Source organism: Cinclus cinclus, chromosome 5, assembly GCF_963662255.1.
Source record: "Cinclus cinclus chromosome 5, bCinCin1.1, whole genome shotgun sequence".
In the NCBI taxonomy this organism is placed as follows: Eukaryota; Metazoa; Chordata; class Aves; order Passeriformes; family Cinclidae; genus Cinclus; species Cinclus cinclus.
Window position 1 is genome coordinate 56,755,992 of NC_085050.1, and position 27,586 is coordinate 56,783,577.

The 27,586-nt window shown below is 41.9% G+C and overlaps 1 protein-coding gene across 1 annotated transcript in view; it reads left to right on the top strand.

The window, feature by feature from the left end:
* The window catches only part of TECRL (trans-2,3-enoyl-CoA reductase like), a 57,857-nt gene that overhangs the window by 21,201 nt on the left and 9,070 nt on the right, over nt 1-27,586 (top strand). The window contains exons 3-6 of the mRNA XM_062493851.1: nt 11,016-11,060; nt 12,327-12,430; nt 24,867-24,982; nt 26,998-27,103. Coding sequence (XP_062349835.1) covers nt 11,016-11,060; nt 12,327-12,430; nt 24,867-24,982; nt 26,998-27,103 — 371 coding nt within the window. The remainder of the gene's footprint in view (nt 1-11,015; nt 11,061-12,326; nt 12,431-24,866; nt 24,983-26,997; nt 27,104-27,586) is intronic.

Sequence of the window (27,586 nt, forward strand, 5' to 3'; positions counted from 1 at the left end):
TAAAACTGCTCCAACATCAATTTAAACTCAGATATTAATGTTTTTTGTCTGAAGAACAGACTAATTTCCAGTGTTAACCTGGTGTTCACCAGCAGACTCGTGGGCTTAATGTTCATTCAAGGAACCCAGGATGCTAAAAGCCCCAGTGGGTCTTCATTAATGTGAAAAGAATCTCATGTCCATTAATAAGACAGGTGTCTGTTGATTAAGGCAGGTTTAAGGTCACCTGAGGCTGTAAATGTGCTCTGCATCTACATCAGGTTTTACACAGGAGTAACTGCACTTCTGAACACCTAAGAGGGCACCTGGCTTTAAGGAAAGGTCCAACAGCTTCTCTTACAAAGAGCTGCTTGGAATGGACCTTTATGAAATGTCCCAGGAATCCTTGTGAAAGACAGCCAACAGGCACTGGATAACAGGAGAGGAAGTGAATCTCCCTTGCCAGAATGAGTCACCTCCTTGAAAAACCTGTGAGAAAAAGAGAAATAAATCACAAGTCCTATGGTGTCATCTCTGCTAGGCAGGCTAGAGCAGAGGGAGCAGCTTCAACTTCTAAGTTCAGACTTTGCCCCAAGTCTTCTTTTCCTCATGGATTCCTTGCATGTGCTTTGGCTGCAATTCCAGGGGTACAGTCAGGTGAGCACAAGAGCAAGGGGGGCTGTTCAGAATTTCACGTGAAAGATCTCACCCTGTGACAGTGGTTTGCTTTGCATTTGTTTAGACACAAGCCCTCTCTCATATTTGTAGCCTCTTTCTGTCTTTGTTTTCTTATTTGTGCATGGTGGGAAAGAAATCCTAAGAACAACCAAAATAGGAAAGCTTTCAAACAAAATTTGGTATTTGCAGCTCTTTCAAGTTAATGAAAGCAATGCATCAAAGACAAGAAGGTGAACAAATGATTCACAGTAAAAATAATGTAGCAGAGTTTTGCCTCTTTGTAAATTGTCCCCAAGTTGCAATGATATTGAATATATTTGTTGTTGAAAATTACTCACCACTGAAACAAATGATGTGTGAGTTATACTGGAACAACGTATGTTGCTCTGGTTTAAACACACAGTAGTGGAGGACAATATTTTATGTTCTGCCATTAGACAGCAATTCAGGGTGCACAAACAGTCTGCATGAGCTGTGTCTATCACATTTAGAGAGGGGATGCAAGAGAGGTATTCAAAGGTCGTAAAGTGTTTGCCATATAGATTGAGATGAAACATCACCCCTCAGGTACAAGAATGAAAACTCACCAAACAGTATCACCACAATCAAGTCTCTTATGGGCTGTAACTGTAAAGCTGTGGAAAAGCACTTTGCTGATCAACTTTTAGCTTGGAAAAGGCTTCTGAGATAATTGCATACAACCTTTGACCAATCACCACCTTGTCAGCTAGACCACAATACTGAGAACCATGTTCTGTTGTTTCTTGAACACCTCCAGGGATGGTGACTCCACCACCTTCCTGGGAAGTCCATTCCAGTGTTTAAAACACTTTCCGTTCTGAAATTCCTCCTGATGTGCAGCCTGAACCTCCCCTGGCTCATCTTGAGGATATGTCCTCTCATCCTGCCGCTGGTTGAGTGGGAGAAGAGTCTGACCCCCACCTTCCTCTTTCAGGGAGTTGTAGAGAGTGATAAGGTCCCCTCAAGTCTCATAGCAGTGCTTCTGAGCCACAAAAGCCTTCCCACAACCTAAGTAAAGTGATGGGATGAGGGAATTAAACCAGCCTTAATAAACTTCTCCCAGGAAGGACACGGGAACATGACAGCTTCTGGCTCCCATGCTAGTGTCTGATCTGCTGCCAGAGCAGGGCAGATCTCTGCTGCCTTTTTCTCACTGCTCCTGGGGAAATTACGGTTTAGCCCTGTTCTTAGTAGGGATTAATTTTCAGTGTGGTGAATTTACCAATGAATTTATGAGAAGTTAATTTGTTCTCAGGATGAAATCATGTCAATTCAAAAGTGCTCAGTTAATTGTTGATGGCATTGGTGTGGCCATTAGATACAAAACCTACATTGCTTTGGGGGTCAGTGAGGGAAAGCATCCTGATTAGATTAGTGGCTGGAGAGAGCAATATCCCCTGAATAGTCAATACTGAAAGAAAATTATACTTAATTAGCATACTTTATTAGCTAATTGACTGTGGAATGCTTTAAAACAGCTAGAGCCTGGGGTAGGATTCTGCCCAGTACATAAGTGGGGAAGGCACAAATGAGCTTTTGAGGCATCTTTCCTGTATCAGCTGTGATTGCTGGACCACTGTGTACTTTCTGATGCTGGAATATAAAGCCGGCAGGGCCCCAGTCCCGCTGTAAGATTTGTTGGCACCGGAGCGCATTCAGGCAGAGTGCAAACAGCACTGGGTTGAAACACTGACCTCACCATTCTCTGCTCTCCGTCCCTCTTGCAGCTCTGTGGAGAGCTGCTACCTAAAGGGACTCAGCAGCTGTGCTGATTGTGGCAGCAGCCACACCAGAACTTTCTGAAGTGAGGGGGCAGTGACCTGTGTTATCAGTGTTCTGAGGCAAAGCATATCTATGACACTGCAAGGCACAGCACTGTTTGTTCCCTCAGAACCTGGCATGGGGTGAGCACGAACAAAGGTTTTAAAAGGAACAACATTTTAATACAGGCCTTAGTATCTTGCTGTCTGTTTCCTGAGAGCACGAGGGTGAACAAATACCTGTGTTTAAATGCTCTGCTTTGTTGCCAGTGAAAACCTTGTCTGGGCTGGCAACTTCACACCAGCAGAGATAGTTGAGCATTTATAGATTGAGATAGACAGCAAGTGATTCCATAAACCACCAAATATTAAGCTGCTTTTTAAGAAACCCCATGCCAAATTATGGACAAGAAGACAGAGGAGGAAGGATATTTTTCATCCCTGAAACACATATTTAGTTTGGCAAATGGATGTTCCTTAATGTGCAATTTCTCAGGTTTGTGTTGCCCCTAGTGTGAAGGCTTCACTGATACAGCTTATATTTAGGAAGAAAATCCTGCTCAAGTTCTCACATTCCCTGATACCTGAACAATTATCTTTGCTACGCTTTCCAGACTTGTGGAGATGGGAGAATCAAAGATAATTACCAGAATACAGATCCTCACTTGTCATAAATTACTCATCTCTCTTTTAATCTGGGCTGGCATTTCAGAGCCAGAACACGACTGTCTGCAAATACGAAGCAAGCGCCACGAGCTCAGCACCTCCTCACCTCCCTGCACTGATGAAGGGCAGTCCCCCATGGGAAAGTTCCTCCCAGCTAGGCTTGTCAGAGTACCTAATTTCTTGTTTCTCTGTATTCTGGTCTGTGGCTGTTATTAATGAAATAAAAGGTGAGCCTCATTCGCTTTCCCTTCCTTTGCCCACACACATTAATTTAAATGCAAATTCACTCAGAAAGATCAAAATTAATTATGCTTTCTGCAGCAGGCTACATGGAAAATGGAAATGCACAAGGATGGCTTTTTCCTTTACTCCTTTATTTTTTGGAAGTGCAAAGGAAAAACAAGGTACAAAAATATTAACATATGCATCTAAATGTTGCATGCTTGTTTTTTTTTTTCCTGATACTTCTTGCTTGTCTGAAATTCCACCATTGCTTTCAGTTGCAGACTGTTTCAGAAGGAATATTGAAAGGTTAATCTGTTAGTGACATAAATTGACATCCAAATGACAAATAATATTCTGTTTACCACTAATAAGAATCAATCTCCATTAAGAAAAACTATGCTGACTCTAGAAATTTGGCCATTATTACCTCATCAAAATATAGCTGACTTATGAGACTTCAAAAATTTTTTTCACTGGGGGGAAAAAAAAAGCATGGGGGGAGTGTTCTGTTCCTCAACAAGTTCAGGCATTTATATAAGCTCTTTTAATGGAAATGCAGTTAAGTAAATTTGTGACTCAATGTGCACTGCAGAGTCCCACAAGCTGGAGCTTCACATCTGGGCACAGTCACAGCAGCTGAACTGCTCCCAGGAACCAATATATGGACAGGGTTATCTTTTTTGCCAGATCCTGGGCAAGAAAGGCAAAATTCGAACAGTTTTTAAAAGGGGAATGGGTGCAGGAATTATGTGCATTGTGCTACAGAGACATTAGGTTCTCTATAGCTCTGAGAAAGCTCCTGGACCAGTCTCTGTGAGGTTTCAGTGGAGCTGCCAGTGTGACTGTTACATGACTTTATGTAGGAAAAATGGGTGGTCACAGATTTTAGATATTAAGGCCAATGGGAATAATCAAATGAACAGGCAAACTAGAAGCATTTGGGCAGATATTCAGTCAGTCTGGTGTTTAATTGCTTAGTAGTCTGTGGGAAATGCATGCTGTCCTGCCTCTGGGCCAGACCTTGTCCTGAGCACTGCTGGTCTTAGCCAGTGTGTCTGGAGACATCAGCTCACTGCCTGCTCTCCCTTGGCCAACAGTGTGGTTGTAGCTTGATGAATTCATGTACTGCAAAAACCAGAGGAAAGAAATGGATGCTTATGATCAAATAGCTAATTTTTCAAATTCCACATGCCATTAAGAAAGTTCTTTTTTGTGTCCCTATAGCAACTAGAGTTCAAGGTGCCTTTGTAAAACACATGGTCAAAGATCTTCCCTGGAAAGCTTACAAATTAAACAAATCAGAGAAAATATTTAAAGAAAAAAGCTGGAGAGGGATTTATCCCCAGCTATGGAGCCATTAAAAACAACATCCCTTTCAATACTCTGCTGAGATTTTATTGAACAGGGCACACTGGATCTGCTCTTTCCACTAACTTCTCATAAAAACATGGATCTAGCTCAAGATCTGCTCCCACTCTTTAAATATTCTGATTTAAACACCCTCTCAAAGGTCATTCTACCAGGAAAACACAGCTTAGCTGAATGATCCTGCACCCAGAAAGTGCCTTCCCAAGGTCAGCCCTGTGCCCTAAAGGCTTAACAAGAGGTGGAAGTAGCACACAGTTGGTAGCCTGACCCTTGTGAGCCCTGCTGGGCTCAGGAGCTCAGCCTGGTGGTACCTGGAGGGGGCCTGGCCAGAGCTGGCCTCTGCACTAGCCCTGGAAAATAGACCCAGGTTACGGTGCTGGCACTTAGTGGGTCAAAGCAGCAAAACACCTCTTGGCCTGCAGCCAAAGAGGGTCTTTTGAGAGGGGCCATGTGAAGAGATGCTGTGGCCCTGCTTGCCCCAGGCTTGCTGCTGAGAGCTGCAATTCTCCAAGTGGGCTGGTGGTTCAGATTGCAGCTCTCAGCAGCTGCCATTTATTACAGTGGAGGCAAGCACAGTAAGTAATCGCTTCAGATAGTTTCTCTTTTGATCTTGTGGCCGAGCTTAGTTTCACAGTGGTTTCTTTGGTGTGCTTTGCTTTCTGCCATCATGCTCAGGAATCGGTCGAGTGCAATGTTAGCACAATAAATCACACAGCCTTTTTTATTTTTTCCAAATAAAAGCAGAAAGCAATAGCTTCGAGTGGCTTCAGCATCCTGCTTTTCCTGCTGTCAGCTCAGTGAAGCAAGAGTACGCAAACTTCAGCCCTGCAAAGGCTGTGGTTTCTTGTATGGTGATATCTATCCTTGTTTTCTCAGAAATGTTCCTGGGAACACTCACACAGGGTTGCTGCACCCGAGGGAAACAACACCATGGCCACTGTCTAAGGTCACAGACAAGGGACAACTGTATTTGTTCAGTGTTTACTTGTCAAGGAAAGACCTCAGCAAGTTTCAAGATAATCTGCCTGTCTCTATACATTATGCACAAACCCAGCATACCCGCACATACTGAAATGTGAATCTTTCCTAGCAAACTCTTTTTATTGCTACAGGGGTATCAAAACTGCCATCTGGTTAAGGTTGTGGAATGCATTTGAGCCATACTCAGTTCACATGGGCAAGCACTGTTACACTTCTCAGCTCACCTACAACATTTTGTGATCAGATAAGGGAGGGTGGTGCCGCAGTGGTTCCTTGGAAATTCCGTTATTTCTGCAAATTTGAACAACATGCTGCTGATGATTGATTATAGTAATTTTGTTGTTCATATCACCCTATTCATATCACAGCAGGTATTGCTTGTAATTATTAAGGCTATTTGTTATTAGAGATGCATGGGTGGTGAAATACAATGAGAAGCAAACAATTTAACTGGTAATAAAATTAGCTGATGATGGAAAGTCAATCTGCTAATTATCTCCAAATTGTGTCTGTCAGTTGTGTTTTGCATTTCTTAAACTCCTCTCTCCCTAGTAGAATAGTTTTTTGCAGGTCTGCATTCTGAGGAACACACTGAATTCTCCAGCAAGGGTGGTCTTCATTATGTTGCACCTTTGTTCTCATACAGGCTCACACAACTCCATAAATACTTTGTGACAAATGGGCATTTGATTGTGCAATTTACCGCAGAGCAGACAGTGCACTAATTTTTTGTAGAAGATCCTTTATGAGACTTTATAAAAAATAGATTTGATTCCTTCAATTCCATAACTATTGAAAAGTACCAAGTACTTAGATTTCTTAGCTGTTAAATTTTCAAAACATCTTGTGAATTTAAGTGGTAGAGCACATATTAAGATCAGTTTGAGTCTTGTGGATAGAGTACCTCTGGACACTGTTAAAGCTGCATAGAGGATTTTCTTACTGTCCTTGCTTCCTAGGATTGTCTGATTAGTTGATTCCTTTACTGGGATTCTAGTATACAGACAGTGAAAAAAAAACAAAACATGTGGGCAGCAGGACCAGTGGAACTTGATTTTCTGTGCATTTTTGTGCAGTGGTATTGGCAGCTGGGCATATCACTGAGGCCATCATTTTACGTGGTATTTGTACGGTTGTTTGACAGCACTACATCTCCTTTTTATAGCCAGTATTAATAGCTAATTCTGTAGCTGGCTATGGGAAAAATTAAAGGTGGACATAGGTTTTTATATGTCCTGTCAGTTTGCTTGTATTTTAAATATGGACAGGTACAACAAATAACCCACACAAGATTAAATATTTTTCCTCATATCAATTTTTTAAAAGAGGCTATTAAAAGTAAACATTGAGTTGCTTTCCAAGCAAGTACCATCCTGTTTGGGAAAATTACAATGCTTTAAACATCATAAAATTAAAATATTTTAAGTGTTTTTTAAAATAAGTATATGGATGTTTTTAACACAAAGTTGGAACAAATTCCTCAAAGAGAAGATGGAGTATGGTCAAAGACTTAAGACCTGTCATAACTGCTTACACTTCCAGAGTAATGGAAGCCTTAACACATAGACATAACTTTGCCTGAATCATAATGGAATAACACAGAACTGAAGAGTAGTTTGGGTTGAAATGGATAACCAGAGATCATCTAGTCCAGCCCCCCTGGCATGGTCAGGGACATCCTCAGCTAAATCAGGTTGTGCAGTGAAGAAGAATGAAGTAGATGTCACTTAAATTCAAGGACTTTGTGAATGATTTTTCAGCAGAGGAATGAGCAAAGCATTCAGGTGCCAAGGTGCCTGCAGTTGGGGAGTGACCATACTGGGGTCTGAGGCAAACAGTCTTCCAGAGAAGGATAAGCCAGCAGAGTAGAAGTAATCAAAGCTTTAGAGGATGTAATATTGGCTAAATAGACCTGTGGTTTGAACTATCATGGCCATTCTTATTTTCTGGGCAGTCTATAGCAGCTTTTCCAAGTCAAAACCACTCTGGGTATAAGTGAGCTGAAATGTTGTTTTTACAACTTTGTTCCATGTGTGAAATACACATCCAAACCCATAAACCCTGCATAAGGGAGCTGAACAGCTCTGCTATCCACAACGATTATACAGAGAATGTGACCTGCTGTGGCTGAGCTTTGATACACCGTCACAATGTCAGAAAGTAAACATTAATACATGCCTGACCTTAGATGCAGCAGGAGTTACAAGATAAACTTCCATCACCCATGGTCTTGGATTGCCATTTGTCTCTGCATGAGGCAGCAATGGTGAACATTAATAGGAAAAAACAGGGAATTAAACACTGCTAACCCTGCCCCCCCCCCCCCCCCCCAAAATAATCCTGCAAAAGAGAAACCCTTCAGCTTTAGATTGGAAGCAAGGGGAGCTCTGCCAGGTGTGGGAGCGCAGAGAGGCCTTCAAGTGCTGCCCATAGCTGCAGCTGTGCCTCTGCCTTTAGTGAATGTGTGTGTGTGTTTACCCTGTCTGGGAGCAGGACTCTCCACATGCACTCCTGAACTCCCACTGATGCCAGATGAAGCTACTCTGTCAGACAGCCCTGGCTCTGGATATCCAAGAGAGCCATCAACCCCTCATTCTGACAGGCAAGTGGTAATTAGTCCCTCAGTTTGGCTTCTTTTCACTATTTAAAGAAAAGAGAGCTTTCCTGCTATAGGAATGAGAGGAATATGTGTCTGCCATAGGCAAGCTGGATTGGAATAACTTCCCACACTGCCAAATAGAAATCCAGAGCTGTTCTAGTGAGATTTTTGGAGGATCCCTGTGAAAAATAGTCTTAGGAGGAAGGCAAATAAGTGGTGACAGGTGGGGCCAGGGTGCCTTTGTGTGACTGTGGTAAGCAGGATGCCTAGGAATGTGTGAGATTTCCTGTCTGAAATGTGTCTCATGAAGGTAGGAGAGCAGACTCTTGTGGAGTCACACTTCTCCCCAGAAAGCAGTATTGGTTTCTGCAGGACCCTGGACAGCTAACACTTGGGAACAGCCTTGCTAAAATATGCTGACAATTAAGACTGACAGCAGAAAGCTTTGGTGATCCCACTCAAACCAACATAGAAATGTGTTTGGACTTCGTCCTCCACTCCATTTAGCATTTCCACTTGACATGCTAGTGGCCCCCCACAAACAGTAAGAGCAGGGAAGGAACAGCTAATTCCAGATCCTTCCAGAAGAATACACACAGCTTTCCAAGCACGGCCTGGAAACCAGAGACACACTGATGTAATAACAAGGTCACTGCAGATGAGCAGCAGCAAAGGCACACTTCCATCTGTCTAAATCTTTGAGTATGTTTGAACATAATGGTGTACTGAGGCTAAAGGACTGGAAGTGTGGGATGATGTGCTTAAATGCACAACCTTTGTTTGCCCTTGTGAAGATTATGAGCCATACCTAAAAGAGCATTGCCACAGGATCGGGTAAATTGACTTTTATTGAAACATACTGTAATATGAAGGGGGGAGCTGGGGGGAAGATTCCAATTTAACACAAATACATTGCATTTCAGGCTCCCAAATAACTATTGATATCTGCTGTCCTGGAGCAAATCATATCTTCCCTGACAAGTCAGACAGCTGCTCCTTCTCTGTCTTCCCTTTGTTATCTTTAATAGCCATGGATTGTTGTGGTACCTTGAAAAAAATGCTTGCAGCTTACTTGATGGATGTCTCACCTCCTGCTATTAGCCCTGGTTCATGGGTTCACCTAATGCCTGCTCTTGCCTACAAAAGTCAGACCAAGTGCTTTTGAAATGAGAGTGTGCTGAGTGTCACTGCATAGTGCACACAGTGTACAGCTCCCTTCCCTTCCAGCTGGCAGCTGGTGGAGTGAAGAATCTCTCCTCATCGTCCTGAAATAAGTTAGGCAGAAACAACCTTCAGCACTCATCTCCAGATCCAGGTTCCTGCTCAGAACAGGGCTAACTTTAAAGTCCTGTAAGACTGTTCAAGGTCATCCGCAGATGAGACCTGACTTTCTCCAGGGAAGGACATCCCACAGTTTCTTGGGGCAAATGTTTCTATGTTTGATCACAGTCACTGTGAACATTTTTCTCCATTTAGAGGTATGCGAATATTTGTACCTCAAACACAGGATCACTAAGAGTTGTAAGATACATCTAAAAAAAATCTGACCAATTTCACATAGACTTTGAATTGAAAAGACAAAGTAAATCTCCTTCAGGCTATCAACTCTCCTCAGGTGTGTTAAAGGAAAAAAAGACAAATGTGGTCGAAATGGCTGGGGATGGTGATACTGCAGCAGGTTCCTCACTTTTCTCTGACAATCTTTCCTTCCCCCTAATGTCATTTGACACTATGGGATATGGAAATTCTTACCACATTGCTTCAGGCCAGCCCAGAAATGTGCTAGATCAGCCCTAGGACCCTTCAACAGCAAACTGAAGAGTGTGTATGGGTTAAGCAAAGTTACTTGTCCTTGTGGTGCAAAGGAGGATTGTTTGTATTGTCCATTCAGCAGCCCAGCTGTAGCACAGCCTTCTGCACAGAGGCACTAAAGAGCTGGCCGAATTAACAGCTTGAGCAGCCACGATGCCCTCTGCAATGTATCAGGGGCAATTACCTGCTCACTCTGACACCAAGGGAAACAAATGCAGCTGAAGACCCGTAGCTGTTTGACCAACCTGACAGATCTCTGTTCAAAATCACCAAAGCAATCCAATAACAATGGCCAAGTGCTATTGGGCATTTTGGAATGACCTTAAAACCAGATCATTTAAAAATCTACTTCTAGGAAGCATCCTCAAGTTGAGGGTATCAGGGAAGTCATAACTCACCCAGTATCAGCTACCCATGTGCTTCTTCTTTCTGTGTCTCTATTTCCCTTATTAATGTGTGGTTGAGAAGTAATACAAGCTGCACATCCCTAGTCAGGTTTTACATTTCTGAATGGGAAACACGAAGTCCTGGACCAGACTCCAGCCCAGGCATATTTTTAGAAGGAGGGGCAAGACTGATACATTTATAGCCAAGTTTTGGCAAATAAAGTAATAAAAAGTATCCCCTTTATGTTTCCCAGTGTTGCACACACAAGCTGTGCTGATGGAGCATTCAGCATTGAGATTGTCCCTTCCAACACTGAAATGGGAGAAGGGATTTATGCTCTAATGTGTTTATTGTGTGCTCCTTCCAACAGTTTTGTACTCTCCTTGTATAGATAGGACTGAAAAAGAAGTGTTTAAAGAGAGATGTTTTTCCATGCCATCTCACTTTTGTAGCTATCAGCTGAAAAAAACCCCTCAAACCTAACAGAAATTTAGCTTTGCTATCATGACATTAACAGCCATGCTTTGTGATTGGAACAGGTCCCCAGTGGTACCCATCCCGTGTTGGCCTGCAACTGGAACACAGTGAGTATTCGTATGGTGAATACAGCCACCTAATGTATTACTAATCCTCTGGCAGATTCTCCTCCTCACAGTACTGCTCTCTCTACACTTGTTATTGGGTGAACTGTTAGTACATTCTAATTAACTGACATCAATTATTAACTTATTAGTTTGCCCATTAATAAAGGAACCTAATGGTTTTCATAACCACTGGAATGTTCCAGACTAGAGGGTATGATCACATAACAAAGACAAGGCAGTTTTAAGCCCATTCACTCCTTTTCTTCCCTCACTGCATTACCTGTTTTAATACTTGCTCACTGCCTCACTAGAAGCTGCAGCTGGCTGCCAGAAGCAGCCTCTTTGTCCGTCCACTAGCTCTTGGTGGACATGGCAGTGGAAGATAAAGCTGCCAGAGGCTGTTTAGTGTTTGGTCTGTGGATGTGTAGAATTGCAATGCCATAGAAAATGAGGGCTCAGCACCTGATGAAATTTAACACCCTCACTGATGTAAGCAGTCAACAAATGCATATTGAAAGGGAGACCATACATCAAGAAAAAAGTGAAGAGATGTTGCAGCCATGGCAATATTGTCTGACAGTGGCTGTTGGATTTTTCCAATATCCAGTTCACTGCCTATACTAAAAAAAAAAATCCAAATATTGTTATTTCATGTGTCTGCCTGCGCACTCTAGATCCATTAGGGTTGGAAGCAGATGCCTCAGAATACTACAAACAGTAATGTAATGCTCAGGTACACCTGGTCTGCCTAGGTCAGACAGCTAGCAAGGAAATCTTGGATTCTGAGCCTTTGCCCAAGAAGTTGCATTCATCATCAGGTGATGCCTGTTTTAAACAGCCTGAGAATGCAAATGCTTCAGCAAAATATGTCAGTGAGGGAGATGCTGTGTAACGCAGACTTTGCCATTAGTCTTGCAAGACAGAACAAGAAGTGCTCTGTGGCATTGTCTGTGATTGCATGGCCTGTTTCTAATGGGCCAGATTAACAGAGCCAGCAGAGTACAACCATCACACATTGCTGCCCTGTGTCATGGCAGCCTCATACTTTCGTTAAAATGAGAATGGAATAACTCTCGTGGAAGAGCTCTAAGTTGCTAACCTGAGAATAAGTGCCAAAAGAGAAAAAATACTAAGTCACTGAAATTAATCAGAACCCAAGCTGGGCCTACAGCTGGACCACTAGCAGAGCAGCCTCAGCATTATGCCGAGCCCCCGAGAGAGTACCTGTTGTTCATGCCATCTCCTTTTCCATTTTTGTCATTGCAGACGGGCCCTTTCTGAAGGATTCCATCAGCATCCAAAGCCTTGCCGTCTCCTCCATCGTCACACTCTATTTTACAGACCTGGGTCAGCAGGTTGGTTGGACCACAGTAAGTATGTCCTTGCAGCCAGCATGATACATCTTAATGGGCAATGTGTTTTGGCATCAAATTGCTTCAACTTCCTAAGCCTGTGCTTCCTTATGTAAAATGCTGTAATTAGTTTATCAACACTCAAAACAGAATTAAATGGAGAGTGAGCCAAGTTATCAATATGCTAACTCTGACTTCCAATTAAAGATTAGAAGAGGAACATAAAAATATTGCCTGAGGAAAAAAAATCAATTTTAAAAAACAGTTTTAGCTTATCTTGGGCTCATATGCCTGTGCAGAACTGTAGCCAAATACATTAATTTGCTGAAAGACTCCTCAGCTTTGAAAGTGGAAGGATATTATAAAGAAAAAAATAGATTTCTAGTAATCCTGTTACTAATGCAGGAAAATAATTGGATGGAAATACCATACTCTTTGTTCAAGAAAAGAACAGTTCTGAGAGAGGCCAAGGATTCCAGAAGATGTCCAGACAGGCTCAAGAGTAAAAACTTTTGAATCTCCTTGTAAAACAAAAGCATTTACCGTGATAACAATACATGCCTCATGCTCTAGGTAGACCTGGTTTGACTTTAGTTATTTTCCTATAAGCAGCTGTGGGAAGGTCAGGGTGCTGAGAGGCAGCACATTCCACTCAAATGGAATATAGGGAACTCTAGCCTTCTTCCTTTGGGAAAGTGAGAAGTGAAAGATTAAATTCTTTCACAGCCCAAAGACAGACGACAGAAGAAGGGTTTGAAAGGTCAGTGTAGGAATGGGAGAAAAAGAGACCTTTCCAATGTCCTGCAGCAGGCACATGTGAAGGAGCTGAGAGTAGTCTCATGATCACTCTGACCAAACTTTTGCTGCAGTTTGCATGTAAAACATTAGCTGAAGTAATACACAGCCCACATCTGTACATTGGGTAATGACATTCCCAATTTCTGCGGTGAGAAACATTGGTAAGACAGAACACAGTTTCTGAAAGCCATAAAAGCCATGATAAGACTACTCATGGCAATGGAAAGCAAACCACTGATTGCTTGCAATTCCTTTAATGAAGCAAGTGAGTTTTTGCTAACTGGCATCATGGCTGCTGGCCAAATTATTAGATTCGTACCTCAGGCAGCCCACAGATCCCACCCTGCTCACAGGGGGGACTACAAACCACTGTCCTTTCTTGGCTGTGCCTACAAGGATGAGCTTTGAGTGTCAGGTGTTTGAGCAGCTTGCAGGTGATAGTCCCAGTTCCTTTCTTCAGTAGGTCACTACAGGCTAGGAAGCATTCCCACAAGACAATTGGAATGGACACGCTACTTTACAGTTCCTTATCTGCTGAAACATACACTCCAGGTGAAGGTGACTGCCACAACAGTAACCCTTGACCTGGGCAAAGTCAGCTTCTGGATCAGCTCTATAAGGTTACATATCCATCCCAGCTGCTCAACATCACCTGCATTTCTCTCTCTCCTGGGAAGCAGCTACCCTGAGCAGCATAAATTCTGGCAGCTTTTAGTCCTTAAGCAGAAGAAAAGGACCTGTGTCCATCCTTTTCAGTTCTGAAAGGATTCAAATCCCCAGGGGGTGACCAGCAGTTTACTTCAGTGGAGCTAGAGCATTTCCCACTGTGTGACCTACCTGTTTGAGTAGAGGTCTGTGAGTTTACTGAGGCTTTATCCCATCCTGATTAATGGCCTACTCGGGCCAGACTAATTAATGCTAGTCCTGTTTCCTTCACTAATCCATCCTACCACCTCTCAACCATGGAATATCCTTGCAAAGCAAAATTGTGATTACTGCAGCTTCCTGTTTGCTACAATTAAGTAATCTGCAAGAACCTTATTTATTCTCTCTTTTCCTGGTGGTTTATGTAGCCTAAGACAGTAACATAACTAAAGCTTAATATCCCATTATAAATAGTGCAGTTATGACCAGGAGTAGGTACTGCAGGCAGTGGCATTTTTTTAATGATTTAATCTGCATGCAAAAAGTTAACTCCATGAGTTTCTGAATATTCATCTTATCCCATTCTGCTCCATATTCTAAATTGTCTCCAATCTCAGTGTGAGAAATTTTCTTCCTAGCCACGTCATTTAAACAGTGAAGAGACTTTTATATTATAGCTAGTTTACAGCAATAGAGAAAAGGTTCACAGAAGACTGTATGCTAAGAAGAGCAATTAGAAATACATTTGTACACAGGATGTGTAGTTTTACTGCCATTTTTACTGTCTAGATCTCCTGTGCTCCCATCCCCCTTGATGCTCTACCAGATTTACACACACAGGGAGGGAGGCTTCTGATTTAAAGGTTTGACATTTCAATAAACAAGGCACAGAATAAAAACATTCTTATCAGCAAAATGATAACTAAGGTACAAAGGGCCACATTCAGGTCTGGACTCCAGAAATAGATACAGAAGAACATGGAGACATGTTGGTTCTCCAGAGGTCAATGCATTGGGCATGGGTCTGCCTAGGGGAACACTCAGCACAGAGTTGGGTTTGTCACCTCACTGGAGATCACATTTGAGGATCAAGAACACCAATTCTGGGGATTTACACCAAGACAGAGACTTCTGGTTTTCAAAAGGGGAAAGCCGTATTGACCTCGACCGTCTGGGAGCAGCACCCTTTTCAAACATGTTGTAAAATAAAAGGTGATGCTGCTGTCTGCTCCCCAACAAAGAGTTTGTGTATCAATAAGTCTGGGAAAATCAAGATACTTCAGCTTCCTCTTTGGAGCATGGATTGTCTCAGATCTACAATACTTGTGACACTCCATGTTGGCAGCTCAAGGGTTTGTTGTCTCCTGTTGCCTACTTAGTCCCTCTGCCAGAGGCTGACACTTTGCAGGATGTTTCATCCTCTTCCTCAGCTTTCCTAAAACACTGTTGCAGAGTGACCGAAATATTTCTGGTGTTTTGTGCTGTGAAGGGCCAGACTTCCCCTGGGCTCAGGTTACACCACAGGTCTGAGATTGGCTGACCAGTTTTCAACAAGTTCTGAAGGTTGGATTGCTCTGATGGAGGGAGGAGGACAAAACGGAGTTTGTGGGGTTTGTGATTCTCCTCCACTGGAACCATTATTTGTCACTCTTTTGAGAAATGAGGTCTTTTTCTGGGATAAAACTCAACCTCAGCTGGCTCTTTTAGAAGAAAGGAGGCCCTCAAGGCTGATTTCCAGAATATAATTCAGGGAAAAAAACCAAAAACTGTTTCTTAGTATCATGAAATTTGTTAGAACTCTTGCTGTACTCTCCCTTCTTTTATATAAAACAAATATTACCCAAAACACATAATTTACTCCTGCACAGGAATTACAATTTCTTTACCCTGCCTGGAGGGCATAGTTGAGGTTTGCTGACTGATGCTGCAGAGATACTAATGGGAGCTGAGTTTATAGATTTGTTCTATATGTCCCCGTAAATATTTTACCCCCAGGATGTTTGAAATTCCCACCACTGAAATGATGGCTTTTATTTTTAATATGCAATTTTGGGCCTAAGAATGTTTGACAGACACCTATTTTCACACAACTGTAATGTGGCACGGTGACTTTTTGAACATGGGCTGGTGTTTTACTGCTAAGAATACACACTGCTGCTGCAATGAAAATAAAAAAAAACCAAAAAAAAATCCATTCTTCTGGCTCAAATTCGCACCACTGCTACACTGCTAAAGCTTTCCTTATTTGAGCAATGATTGCAATTTCTGATTTATCAGGTTCTGTTGTCCTGTTGTTACCTGGGCCATCTACCAAAAGAATCCAAACAGAACCGAGAAAACAGAATAGAACTGTAAAAAAAAAAAAATTTTACCTCCAAGCCTGTGAATTTCAGAAGATGAACCCTGAAACACAGTACTTCGGTAAATATTTTTTTGTAACTGTGATTTAAAATTAGGGATTGCTTAAGTATTTTGACTCCTGAGGGCCTTAAAATAGTAAAGCTGGCAGCAGAACTGCTCCATTTCAAATTTCCCAATGAAAAAAGATTCTGCTCAATTCAGAAACATAGATACTAATAATTCTTTAAACCCAGGAGCATCTTTGAAGTCTGAAAATCCACAATTTCCACTAATTGATCTGTTCCCTCCTGGCTGGCAAGCAAATTTATCACCAAGTTAGACATTATGGAAAATGAGCAAGAAGAAAAGAAGCCAGGAAGGGATCTGTGTTTGAAGCTCTGTGGTTGTGCACAGCAGGTGCTCACAGTGAGGAAGGGCAATGAAGAGGTGCTTTGTTCTCTCCAGGGGAAAGCAGTGTTTTGGTCAGTGTTGCTCTCTCTTCTTGCATCAAAGTTTTTCAGCCCTGTTGGTGAACAGGGAAGCAGCAGTTTGCTCTGACTGTCTGGCACAGCTCAATCCACTGGTCCTGTAAATGTGGAACAATCTGTGGGATGATGGTGATAAGAAGCATTTTGTGTATTGATGGGTTTGGAAAAAAAAGCCAGCCAAACTGCTGCAGACTCATTTTCTCCACCTTCTCTACAGTGAGGTTAGACTTGGACTCCCCATGGGGAACAACTTAAGATGCTTTCCCTAATTTGGGAGCAGAAGAAGAGACTTCAGTAAAGGTTTATAACCTCTCAATGGGATGTAAAAGTACAGACAATTACAAGAGAAGGGAAAAGAGAGGATCTGATGAGTTTGAAGAAGTGTGAGGACTGGGAATCCCAGCAAACTATTGAAACAGTGTAAAGATGGTAAGTGTAAGAAAACTCATACTATCATAGCCTAGGAAGGAATTTGATGTCCAAGTAAGAAAGAGAGTTGAGGGTTGAGTTTGATGTAGCAGAGAATGCCACTGAATATGGCTCTCAACAGATACATATCATCAGGGTTTGCAGGGTTTTGTGGCCAGAATTAGTTGTGGTACTAGGACCCTACAAATTCAATAACACACTCAGAGAATTGTGGATACCTGGAAAACTTTGCAGAAGTGCTAAATAAACAGAAAGTTTGATTCTGTGTGAAGGTGTGGGTGGCTTAAGAACAGCTACAAAAAAGTGCCAGAGACAGAAAAATCATCAAACGGTTTCTCATTGCTAAGCCTCTTGGATCAACAGATAATTTGGTATAGAAGATGATCTCCAAGAGAAAAAAGAAGTGACTATTTCCTTGACAGCGCCTTTTCCAACTACAGTTATTAGAAATGCAAAGCACCTCTGTTTTACATTTTGTACTTGGCAGAGGTTTCTGCTTGAACACACAATACGTGTTGCTCTACCTTGGTACAGTTGGCCAAGTCTTGAGCTTATTCCAGCTAAAAGATGCGAACTTTTAAAAACATTGTGACCTTTCACAAAAGCAAACTACGCACACAACATTGCTCTTATTTTTCATTTAATTAAGTCTAATATTTTTCAGCCTCCAGGGTTATCAGGAGAGAACAGGTTGCTTTTGCCTGATTTCTTGCCATGGTTTTATATTGTTCGTGCCTTTCCTTGGGCCACATGTACTTTTGGCTCTTTGTTACTGCCCAGTGGCAGCATGAAGTTAACAGATAAGGGAAGAGGAGACCTCGGAAACTGCCCAGCTGGCTGATTTGGATTCCTCAGATGCTGCTTCTAATGATGCAAACAGTGTTGCAATAATTTCTCCTGGTCTCAGCAACAAATGTCACTAGCTCATGATGAACCACGCTAGAGTGTCAAGTTTTCAGTTGCCAAATGGAATTAAGGAGCTACTAGAAAAATTAATTCTGAGGGTTCCAGTTACTGTTAAACACACTAAAGACTTAAAGACCTATGCCTAAGTATTTATAGGTATGCCCTTGAGTTTTTACCCCTTTGAGTGCAAAAAGAAGGTAGAGGGAACACAGTAAACATAAATAGAACAATATGTTTCTTTCAGTTATACATAACTTTATGCTTAAACCTTTCCTGCTCCTTAAGGAACAAGGAGCTGCTTGATGTACAGAGCTGGTAAATGTAGAAATTTTCCTGTTTGTATTCAGAGTGACTAAGTAGGTTTTGTCGGTCTATGCAAATTTGAGCAGTTTTATTCCCTCTAGAATGCATAAGCCAGCACAATTAATTTGTATGGGGAATTTTGCCCAACCCCATACAGGGTGTGAGGAGAGCTCAGAGGAAAGTGAACTATAGGGTGAACCAGTGTTCAGCACAGTGAGCCAGAGACAGCACCAGTGTTTGAGAGGACCAGGTGCCCCTTCACCCACCTTTGCAAGATGCTCTTTACAAGTCACTGAATTTCTCTGTAGTTCAGCTTCCAAAACACTGGTAAGAAAGTAAAAATATTTTCCGCTTTGCAAAGTGCTTTGAGGCATCTGGAAAGCACAGAAAAGGTTATTTACAATAACCGGGTGTTTAAAAAACACTCTTTTGTTTAAATATCTACATAGCAGAAAATAAAATACACATTTTAAAATGATGCACATTATAAGGCAGATTTCAAAATGCTGTCAGAGACCTGTGAAGATTTGTCAGCAAATCTGAACTCACATTGGTGTTTGGTTACAAAGGGAACTTCAATTCTTCACTGAATATGTAATGGTACAAACATATACAACGTACATGTATGTGTGTGCATAAGAATAACATTTGTTTATTTGCAATAATTTTCCATTTTGAGTGAGAAACATGAAATGGCTTTTCATGTCTCAGGGAAGAATGTTGACTGTAGTAAGAAGTGGTCTGATGCCAAGGTTTCAGACAGGCTAGTCTTAGGAGAAGAGACAGGGGGAAACCAGGATTTCACCTCCCTTATTCCACAGAACATTGACAGGACTGACTCAGAGACAAATAGCATCCATGGCGGTCCACTCCCCAGCTCCTGAAACTAGCCAGAGTCAGCTGCAATTTGCCTATAAAATCCTACAGCAAATCCATCCCTATCTCTGATATTAGCAGTAAATACTGAGCAGCAGCCTGAAATATTAATAAAATCTGCCCAGACAAGAGAAGTTTCAGGTGCCCCTGCATTCGCAATTTAAGTTTTGTAGACTGGATTATCCAGTTCTGTGAAAATTGGAACAAAAAGTAATTTAATATTCAAGCAGCCCTTAAGTACAGTATTACCTGATGCAAAATTGCTGCTGCTGTGCATTTTTGCAGACATGAAAATGCAAAACTTTTCAAAGGTGAAGATTTAAGGGAGGTGCTAAAATTATGCCATTATCATCCCCAGGTATCTGTATGGCCTTTAATGAGGTAACAAAGCATATGAAGTAGAAATTAGACTAGAAATTAATAATGTTTCTTCATTAGCTCAAGAGTACTTAGGGCTGAGATTGTAAAAGGAGTCCAAGGCAGTTATATCTAAGTTTAATGTGACTGGGAGGATTTAACTGCCTGTTTCTCTTGGGTTTCTGTGAAATCCCAGCTGTGCTCTGTACACACACACAGAGCAATGGTTTGCCTGTCTGGTAGCAGGAGATCCTCCTCTTTGTGCACTATGTACCATGCCAGCCTATGTACCTTGGCTCAGACCTGCAACTGCTGCCTTTGTCTCACATTTATCAGAGAAATTAAGCCCTGTTCATTAGATAATTTATATACTGCAGCTGCTTTTCCATCAATTACCCAGGACATGCTCGAGCTGTTTTGTATCTCTTGCTGTGCTGAGGACTACAGACAGTGACCCAAAGTCATTGTTCTGGCTGCAAGTGTTACCCACATTCCACACTCTCTGCTTCCATCCAGACATCCCATGGGCAGTGGAAGAGAAAACATCACAAGCAGCACTGGTGGCTGGGAACTGGCCCTACATGGCATGGAAAAAGCTGCAGGAAGGGATCAGTGTAGAAGAGTCTGTATGGCCCTTCCTCAGCTCTGCTGCTTGTCATAAATAAGATAATGTGAGGCTATGCCAAAAGGCAACAAGATAGGGTGTGTTGTGTGATATTACAGAAAGGGCAGGTCATAACATTACAGAGAGGAACTAGCTGATGCCCTCATGTGAAGATACTAATATGTGAGCTGTTCATTTACAAAGATTGGGTTGGATTTTTTTCAGACTCCTTCCACTCCACTGCCTGTGTTTACAACTTCCTTTTGTTGTGTTCTGCCTTTTCCCAACCAGTACACATGGTACTTTAACTCACATCAAGATCCTTTCCACTCTTTTTAGCAGATCTGTTGGGACAGTGTCAGGCACTGTGTCACCCCTACCACCCAGAAAAATTGTTCCAATAACTTTAAACATCTCCTTTCACATCTGCATCCATGCCTCCCCTAAATATACCCTCTGCCTCACAAGGTCTGGGATTTGAATTCCTGACTGGTAGTCTGTTCAGCAAGGTGTTCCGGGCACGATGAGCTGAATAAGAGATAAAAGAATGAAGTACAATCTGGCTTATGCAAGATGAGATGATTTGCTGATTTGCAGATTAGCTGTCCTGTACTGTTTTACCTTTTCTTCCATCATTTATTGGATAATGGAAACTCCTTTTTAGCTCTCTTTTGACTGGTTTTGGATCTCAATTTTGATGTTTATATAGTATATATTTCCAGTTTAGGTGTTACTGAGTCAGATCTCTGAGGACCTAATAACTCACATGGTTAAGGAAGCTTGGATTTAGCACCCTGTATGGAGACCATGCTGGGGAGAGTTTTGATTCCAGAATAGTTTCATTTAACAGCATTTTCTCTATGTTACTGAGAATCAGAGGTCTACAGAGTATATAATGCCAGACACTGGAGAGAAGGAAGGTAAGATAACTGGAGACTGTGCAAGATATGGAGAAGTGTGTACAGATGTGGGGAAAAAAAGACAATCTCCTGTTTTCTCTCTTCAGGGGGTTAATGATGAGCTCAACATTTAAATCCTATTGAGCTATGCTCATTTTTCTAGAGATGCACTGTTCCTCCATTAAAAGATATTTGTGTTTCTTATGGATCACCATATTTGGTTGCACCCAATAAATCAAAATAGTCTAGTCAAGACCACAAGATGGTGAAGAAAAAATAATTTTCTTCTAAATGTTAGGGTTTGGTGGTTTTGTTTGTTTGTTTTCTTTTTTCTTTCTTTTATGTTCCTACAGGATAAATGTGCTCTGTGTTTTAAATGATCACGTTTTCTTTTTTATAAAATGATATTTCTTTTTTTTTTCAGAAGCAGCAAGCTACAATGTTTATTACTTTCAGGCCTTTGTTTAAAAAGTGATTACTATTTTTGCAGAATATGTCAGCAGGCATTTCTAATTTTGAACACCTATAAAAACGATGGTTTGAACTCATCCTTGACACAACTAATAAATCCCCAAGCCCAGCAATTAGTCAGCTATAGGATGAGCATGAAGATACTATTTAGGCTTAATTGCATATAATCATTGAGAATCAATAGTAAAAGAATCGTGCTTGCCCTCGATTGCCAGTGGGTAGAACCAATAAATGTAATGTTTTAATTTAAGACTACTTTCCCTTTCACCTACTCGAACTCATGGGAATTTTTAGAAGTTTCTCTGCCTGCCTTTCTGGAACTCATTTTTCATTTAAGACAAATTTAAAACCAGTGGGCCAGAGAATGAGAGCAGTGATCACAGCATGGGAGAAGCAACAGAAGGAAAGAGTCTGAAACTTACCTCAACTTAGTAAACTACAACAAAAACTACTAAAGCAAATTGAAAAACAGGATGTTACTGATCTTAACTATGTGCCAGTGTGACAATTATGACAAAGGCAAATACAGTCCTGCCTGCCAGACTTTAAACTTCCCAGTTTAATTGCAAACCTCATGGCTGACCTTGCACCACCTACCTGCACATAAGTGATATGACTGACACACAGGCAAGACTGAACTCTGTCCCACTGAATCAGAGAATCTCATAGTCACCAGGTTGGAAGAGTCCTTCAAGATCATTGAGTGCAACCCATGCCTTAACACCTCAACTAAACCATGGCACTGAGTGCCACATCCAGACTTCTTTTAAACACATCCAGGGATGGTGACTCCACCACCTCCCTGGGCGGATCATTCCAGTACTGTATCACTCCCTCTGTGAAAAACCTTTTCCTAATATCCAACCTATATTTCCCATGGTGCAGCTAAAGACTGTGCCCTCTGGTTCTGCCAGTTGTTGCCTAGTGAAAGAGACCACCCCCCCCGACTACAAACACCTTTCAGGGAGTTGTAGAGAGTGATAAGGTCACCCCTAAGTCTCTTTTTCTCCAGGCTGAACAACCCCAGCTCCCTCAGCTATTCCTCACAAGGTTTGTGCTCCAAACCCTCACCAGCCTTGTTCCCTCCTCTGGATGCGCTCAAGCATCTCAACGTCCTTCCTAAACTGAGGGGACAGAGCTGGACACAGCACTCGAGGTGTGACCTCAACAGTGCCAAGTACAGGGAAGAATGACCTCCCTGCTCCTGCTGGCCACACTATTCCTGATCCAGGCTAGGATGCCATTGGCCTTCTTGGCCACCAGGACACACCCTGAGCATCCTGATACTGCTCACCTCTACAAACCCCAACTCAAGAGCTACTGTCAGTGCTCTCAGCTGCTTCTCTGAATTGCACTCACGCACCTCCCCTTCCTACATCAACCCCATCACAAGGATTCAGTTATCTTGCGTCTGGATCTTTGGCTATTAAAGAGAGACTGGATTTTTTTACTAAACCTTGAAACTCTCCTTCTCCTTTCAGCATCTGCAGTCAGTCAAGGGGTAAGGGAGGAACACTTGGTGCAGTGACAAGTCAGAACAACTTGGTGCTAGGTCCTGCCAAACTCTCCCTGGCAGCTTTGTAATGTGCTTGTGCCAAACAGATGTTGAAAGCTGGCAGATATGGATGCACTTTGCAGCTCAGCTCATGGCTGAGGGAAAAAGCTACACTGAAGAAAGCAGCTCATTCCCCTGACCTTCCCAGACCACATTACCTGTGCTTCTGTCTCCTATACCACCATAGTCTAGATTTAGTGTGGTAGGTTTAAATAGCAGAGGCCACCCCTTACAGTGTTTGCAGAGTGCCAAACACACTGGGCTCACATTTTGGAACAGACCCATGCAACTGCTATTAGGACAAAATTCTAATAAACCCTTGGCTGTGAGATATTCCACAAGTGCTCTTGGACTGCTAGATTAAATCATTTTATACACACACAAACACACACACACACCCCTGCTCTTGGGATCATGCAGAGTCTAAATGGAGCACAGGAGTCATGATGTCACTTGGAACAAGAGGGAATGTGATGTTCCCCTTGTAGACAACACTTAAGTCTGTTGTTAAAGTCTGTTGTTAAAGTCTGTTGTTACTTTTGGAGACTGTCCTGCTGTGAAGGCATAACATTTCAAAAGGTTTCCCCCTGTAACAGAGGAAGAGATATTTCTGCAGGAAAACCTTTCCCTTTCAATGTTATTCTGAAGAGTGATTAGAAGAACAGCCTGCTGGGGGACCAAATACTAGTTTTGAGAAAGTGTTTAAATTCAGTGTTGCTTCCTTAAGCCACAGGTGCTTATTCATTACAATTCTACAGCAGTGCCAATAGACACCATAAAGCCAAATAACCCATCAGTTATAAATCTTTCTCCCTGAAGCAATGATAGGCACTTGACTTACAATTTGCCAGTCCTTGTAAAAGTATAGGACTACACCACTTCCATTTTATTCTGGGATTCAGTCCACTGGGGACAGACGACCAAATCTAGAGCTCTCATTACTCTAAGGTCATTTTATTTCTTCCATCTGTGTGTGGCTTAAGAATGTTCCCCAACAAAGAGCAATACAGGCTGTACCAAACCAAAGTCAGACCTTAAAACTGAGGGCAGCTCATGCCATCTCCATGACTCTGCCTTCTCTCCCTGCCCCTCCTCTCAGCTCTCTGTGCCTAGCAGGGGTGACAATGGTGAGATAAAATGATTTCTTCCTTGTTTTTGTCACAGTAGGGTAATTTGTCCAGTCTGCCCACCACAGGCTATTTCTGCTGGTGCCTGCACAGGGAGGAGAACCTCACAGTCACTGAAAAAGGGCTCAAAGCACCATGGACCAGGCAGGCTGGTCCTGGTCTTCCGTCCTCCACCAAATTTCAAGCCTCCCTTCCAGATGACTCTGCTAGCAACCAGGACTCAAAGCTGTGTTTCTGTCATGCCTGGTTAGCTTTTAACTGATGTACCACTTAATTGCAAAAAACACTGGCAGAAAGCAAGCTGCCTTCAGTTTCTTGGCCTTGATTTTCAGTGTTATTTAGACTCCAAATAGGCACCCCATGGCACAGCCAAAAATATAAAGAGGAGATAACTGTGATTTTGACCACCTTCCATGGAGCATTCCTGACTGGGTTAATGTTCTGCACAGAAACCTATCTCTCATTTCCTGGATTGATTTTACTCCTCTGCTAAAGAGACTGCAGAAGAATCCCTTATGTGTCATTTAAGTCCTGAAAATGAGGCCAAAAGTCATTTGAAGGATAAAAAGGGATTGTGGATAGGGGTATTCTTTTTCTCATACCTTTCCTGATACAATTTTCTACTCTGCCACAGCTATTTTATTTTTCATTTCCAGTTTTTTCTAACAGAATACACCGGGCCTCTTCTCATATATTTGCTCTTTTACATTCGCCTCTCGACTATTTATGATCAAGTGGAAAGCAGGAAGAACTTCCGCCACCCAGTGGTTCAGTAAGTGACACTTGTGTGAGCTATTTTCCAAGGTCATGAGAAACCAGGGGGATGAGATTGCATTTCCAGAGCTGAGGATGTTACAGGGGGTCTGAGGCTGCCTGCCTGGTATCAGATTCAGTTATTACCAATACCTTTTTGTAATTTTATTGGCACTCCTAAGCTTGACCAAAAATGGGATCCCAGCAATGGTCACTGCACTTGGTCACAGGAGATATAGTGTTTTTCCCAAATACTTTGACCTCAAGTCAGTAAAATAATAAATACAGTGGTAGTAACTCAAAGTCATGCTTGACAGAGAAGATAAGACTTCAGGTGCCCCACTCCCAGTTTCCTTACTGCACTTCCTGCTCTTGAGATGAGCAGCATTAGCATCCAGCACAGAACGTAACTATCCCCACACCAGATCACACCTAGGCACAAGAAGGAGGAAATTCAACAGGTGTGCATGTCATGAGTCAGGTCAAGAAACTCAGAAGAAGCATCTCCACAGGATGGTGGTAGAATTCACCAGGCAGACTGGGAACTTTCACACTTAAAGGGGCTTTCCTTCAGTGGAATTTTCCCATTCTGGGTGATTAGTGCCTGGCAGAAGGGTGAGATGTGATCAAGGAAAGCCTGTCACCTGCATAAGCTGGACCACGTGTAGGAGGACACACAGGGACCTAGGGGACTCAAGGACTGTACACTTTTCCCACACATTTCTTCCACACTATGATTGCAGAATCAGGGGAACTGGTACACAGCAGAGAAATACAGTGAATAATAACGCCACTTACAGATGGAGGAACAGGCACTTGGAGAGACATTAAGAGAGTTAGTGGAGCTGGGAATGAGAACACAGAATAATTGAATTCAAATCCAGAGCTGCAAGATGCTTGTGTTCCTTCTCTTGTGCATATGTTTAAAAATAGACAGATTCTGGCAGCACAGGAGGACCTGCAATGCCTTTACCTTCTTTTATGTGGGCAAGGGTTGTGCAGAATCTTGCCAGTGACCACTCCTTAATGGGTTCATCTGAGGTCCCCATCCTAAGCCAAATTAATTTTAAAATTTCCAGCAAAGCTGGAAGTTTGCTCCAGGCTTCGGATAAGTCGTTAATTGTTTAAAATTCTCTTAGCTCAACTGTCTCTGGTTTAATTACTTTGAAATTGTTTAATTTTTGACTTTAGCTACCATACACGATGTATAATAAAATTATTTGAGATTTCACACGCTGAAAACCACTTTTCATTTATGCCTTATAATTGGTTTTCAGCAAGATGAGCTATGGTAGTACAGTAAATGTAACCAAGATAAAATGCCATCAGGAATCATTCCTGACATTTGTTTCTGAAACTCAATCACTGTGAGCTGCAGCTCATTCTCGAAAGCAAATCAGCAATGCCTGTTATTGTTTCATAATCTTCCTCAAAAGAGAATCAATATTATAATTTCTACCACAATTGCCTCACTTCTTTATTACAGGCAACAAAAAAGCCATCATGGATTAATTTAGCAACAAAATCTCATTTTGCGTCCACAAGGAAATGAAACACAAAATACCTCCATGGAGCTACTAGAGTTGGCAAAGGACAAGGAAACCATTCAGAAGATATTCAGAATGTTTTTAAATGTCAGACACATCCTACAGGAGCATTAAGGTGGACTTAAAACATGGGAGACATCTTTTGGAGAAGCGTGTCAGACGCCTGGCTGTATACACAGCTGTCCTGTCTGAATGTCTTGTCAGCACTATGTATCACATTCAGAGCTTGAGGAGCTCTCTTTATTTCAAGGCTAGTAAAAAAGAGTTTCTTCCCTGCAAAATGCAAGCAACCTTGTATAACACTGAAAATGATTCCATTAATCTTTGGTTCCAGATGCTTCAATTAAGACAATATCTTAAATCCCACAATTTTAATGTGACTGCAATTTTGGAATATCAGCTCTTATTCCTTTCATGACATTAACTGTGAAGTAATAAAAACAGTCTTTCACTTACCTTAATTTCCTTTTTTTTTTTTCTCTTGTAGCTTGGCCTGCTTCTGTCACTGTTTACACTACATCAGACATCTTCTGGAGACATTATTTGTTCACAAGTTTTCGGAAGGGCACACTCCTCTGAAAAATATGATAAAGGTGACAATATGTTTATCATCTTGTGTAAAAGAGAATATCCTCATATCAAAGCAGTCCTTGGAAGAAGATAGGGAAATAAAAATTAATTTATTTTGTAGCTCCAGGAATTATGTTTTGTGAAAACACAGATAACAGGAAGGATTTCAGGACCACGTCCCCAAGGATATAAATTGAAATCAATGTCCATTTTAGCTCCTGCATGTAAATATCCACTTTGACTCATTCACCCAAGGGGCTGATTGTCATGTCCAGGATATTTTCAGACTGAATGTTATTTTATGGAGATAGCTGCTTCTGCAACATCTAGCAGTGTTGACAGAAATCATACACTGCTTCCTTGGTGCAATACAAATACAGAGCAAGAGACAGGCCTTGTGCTAGGAAGCGACAATCAAACTACAAGTAGGAAAAAAAATTCTCCTTCTATAGAAGGAGGCCTCAGGCAGGAAGATACTGAGATGGCCAGATATTTGCTCTTCCAAA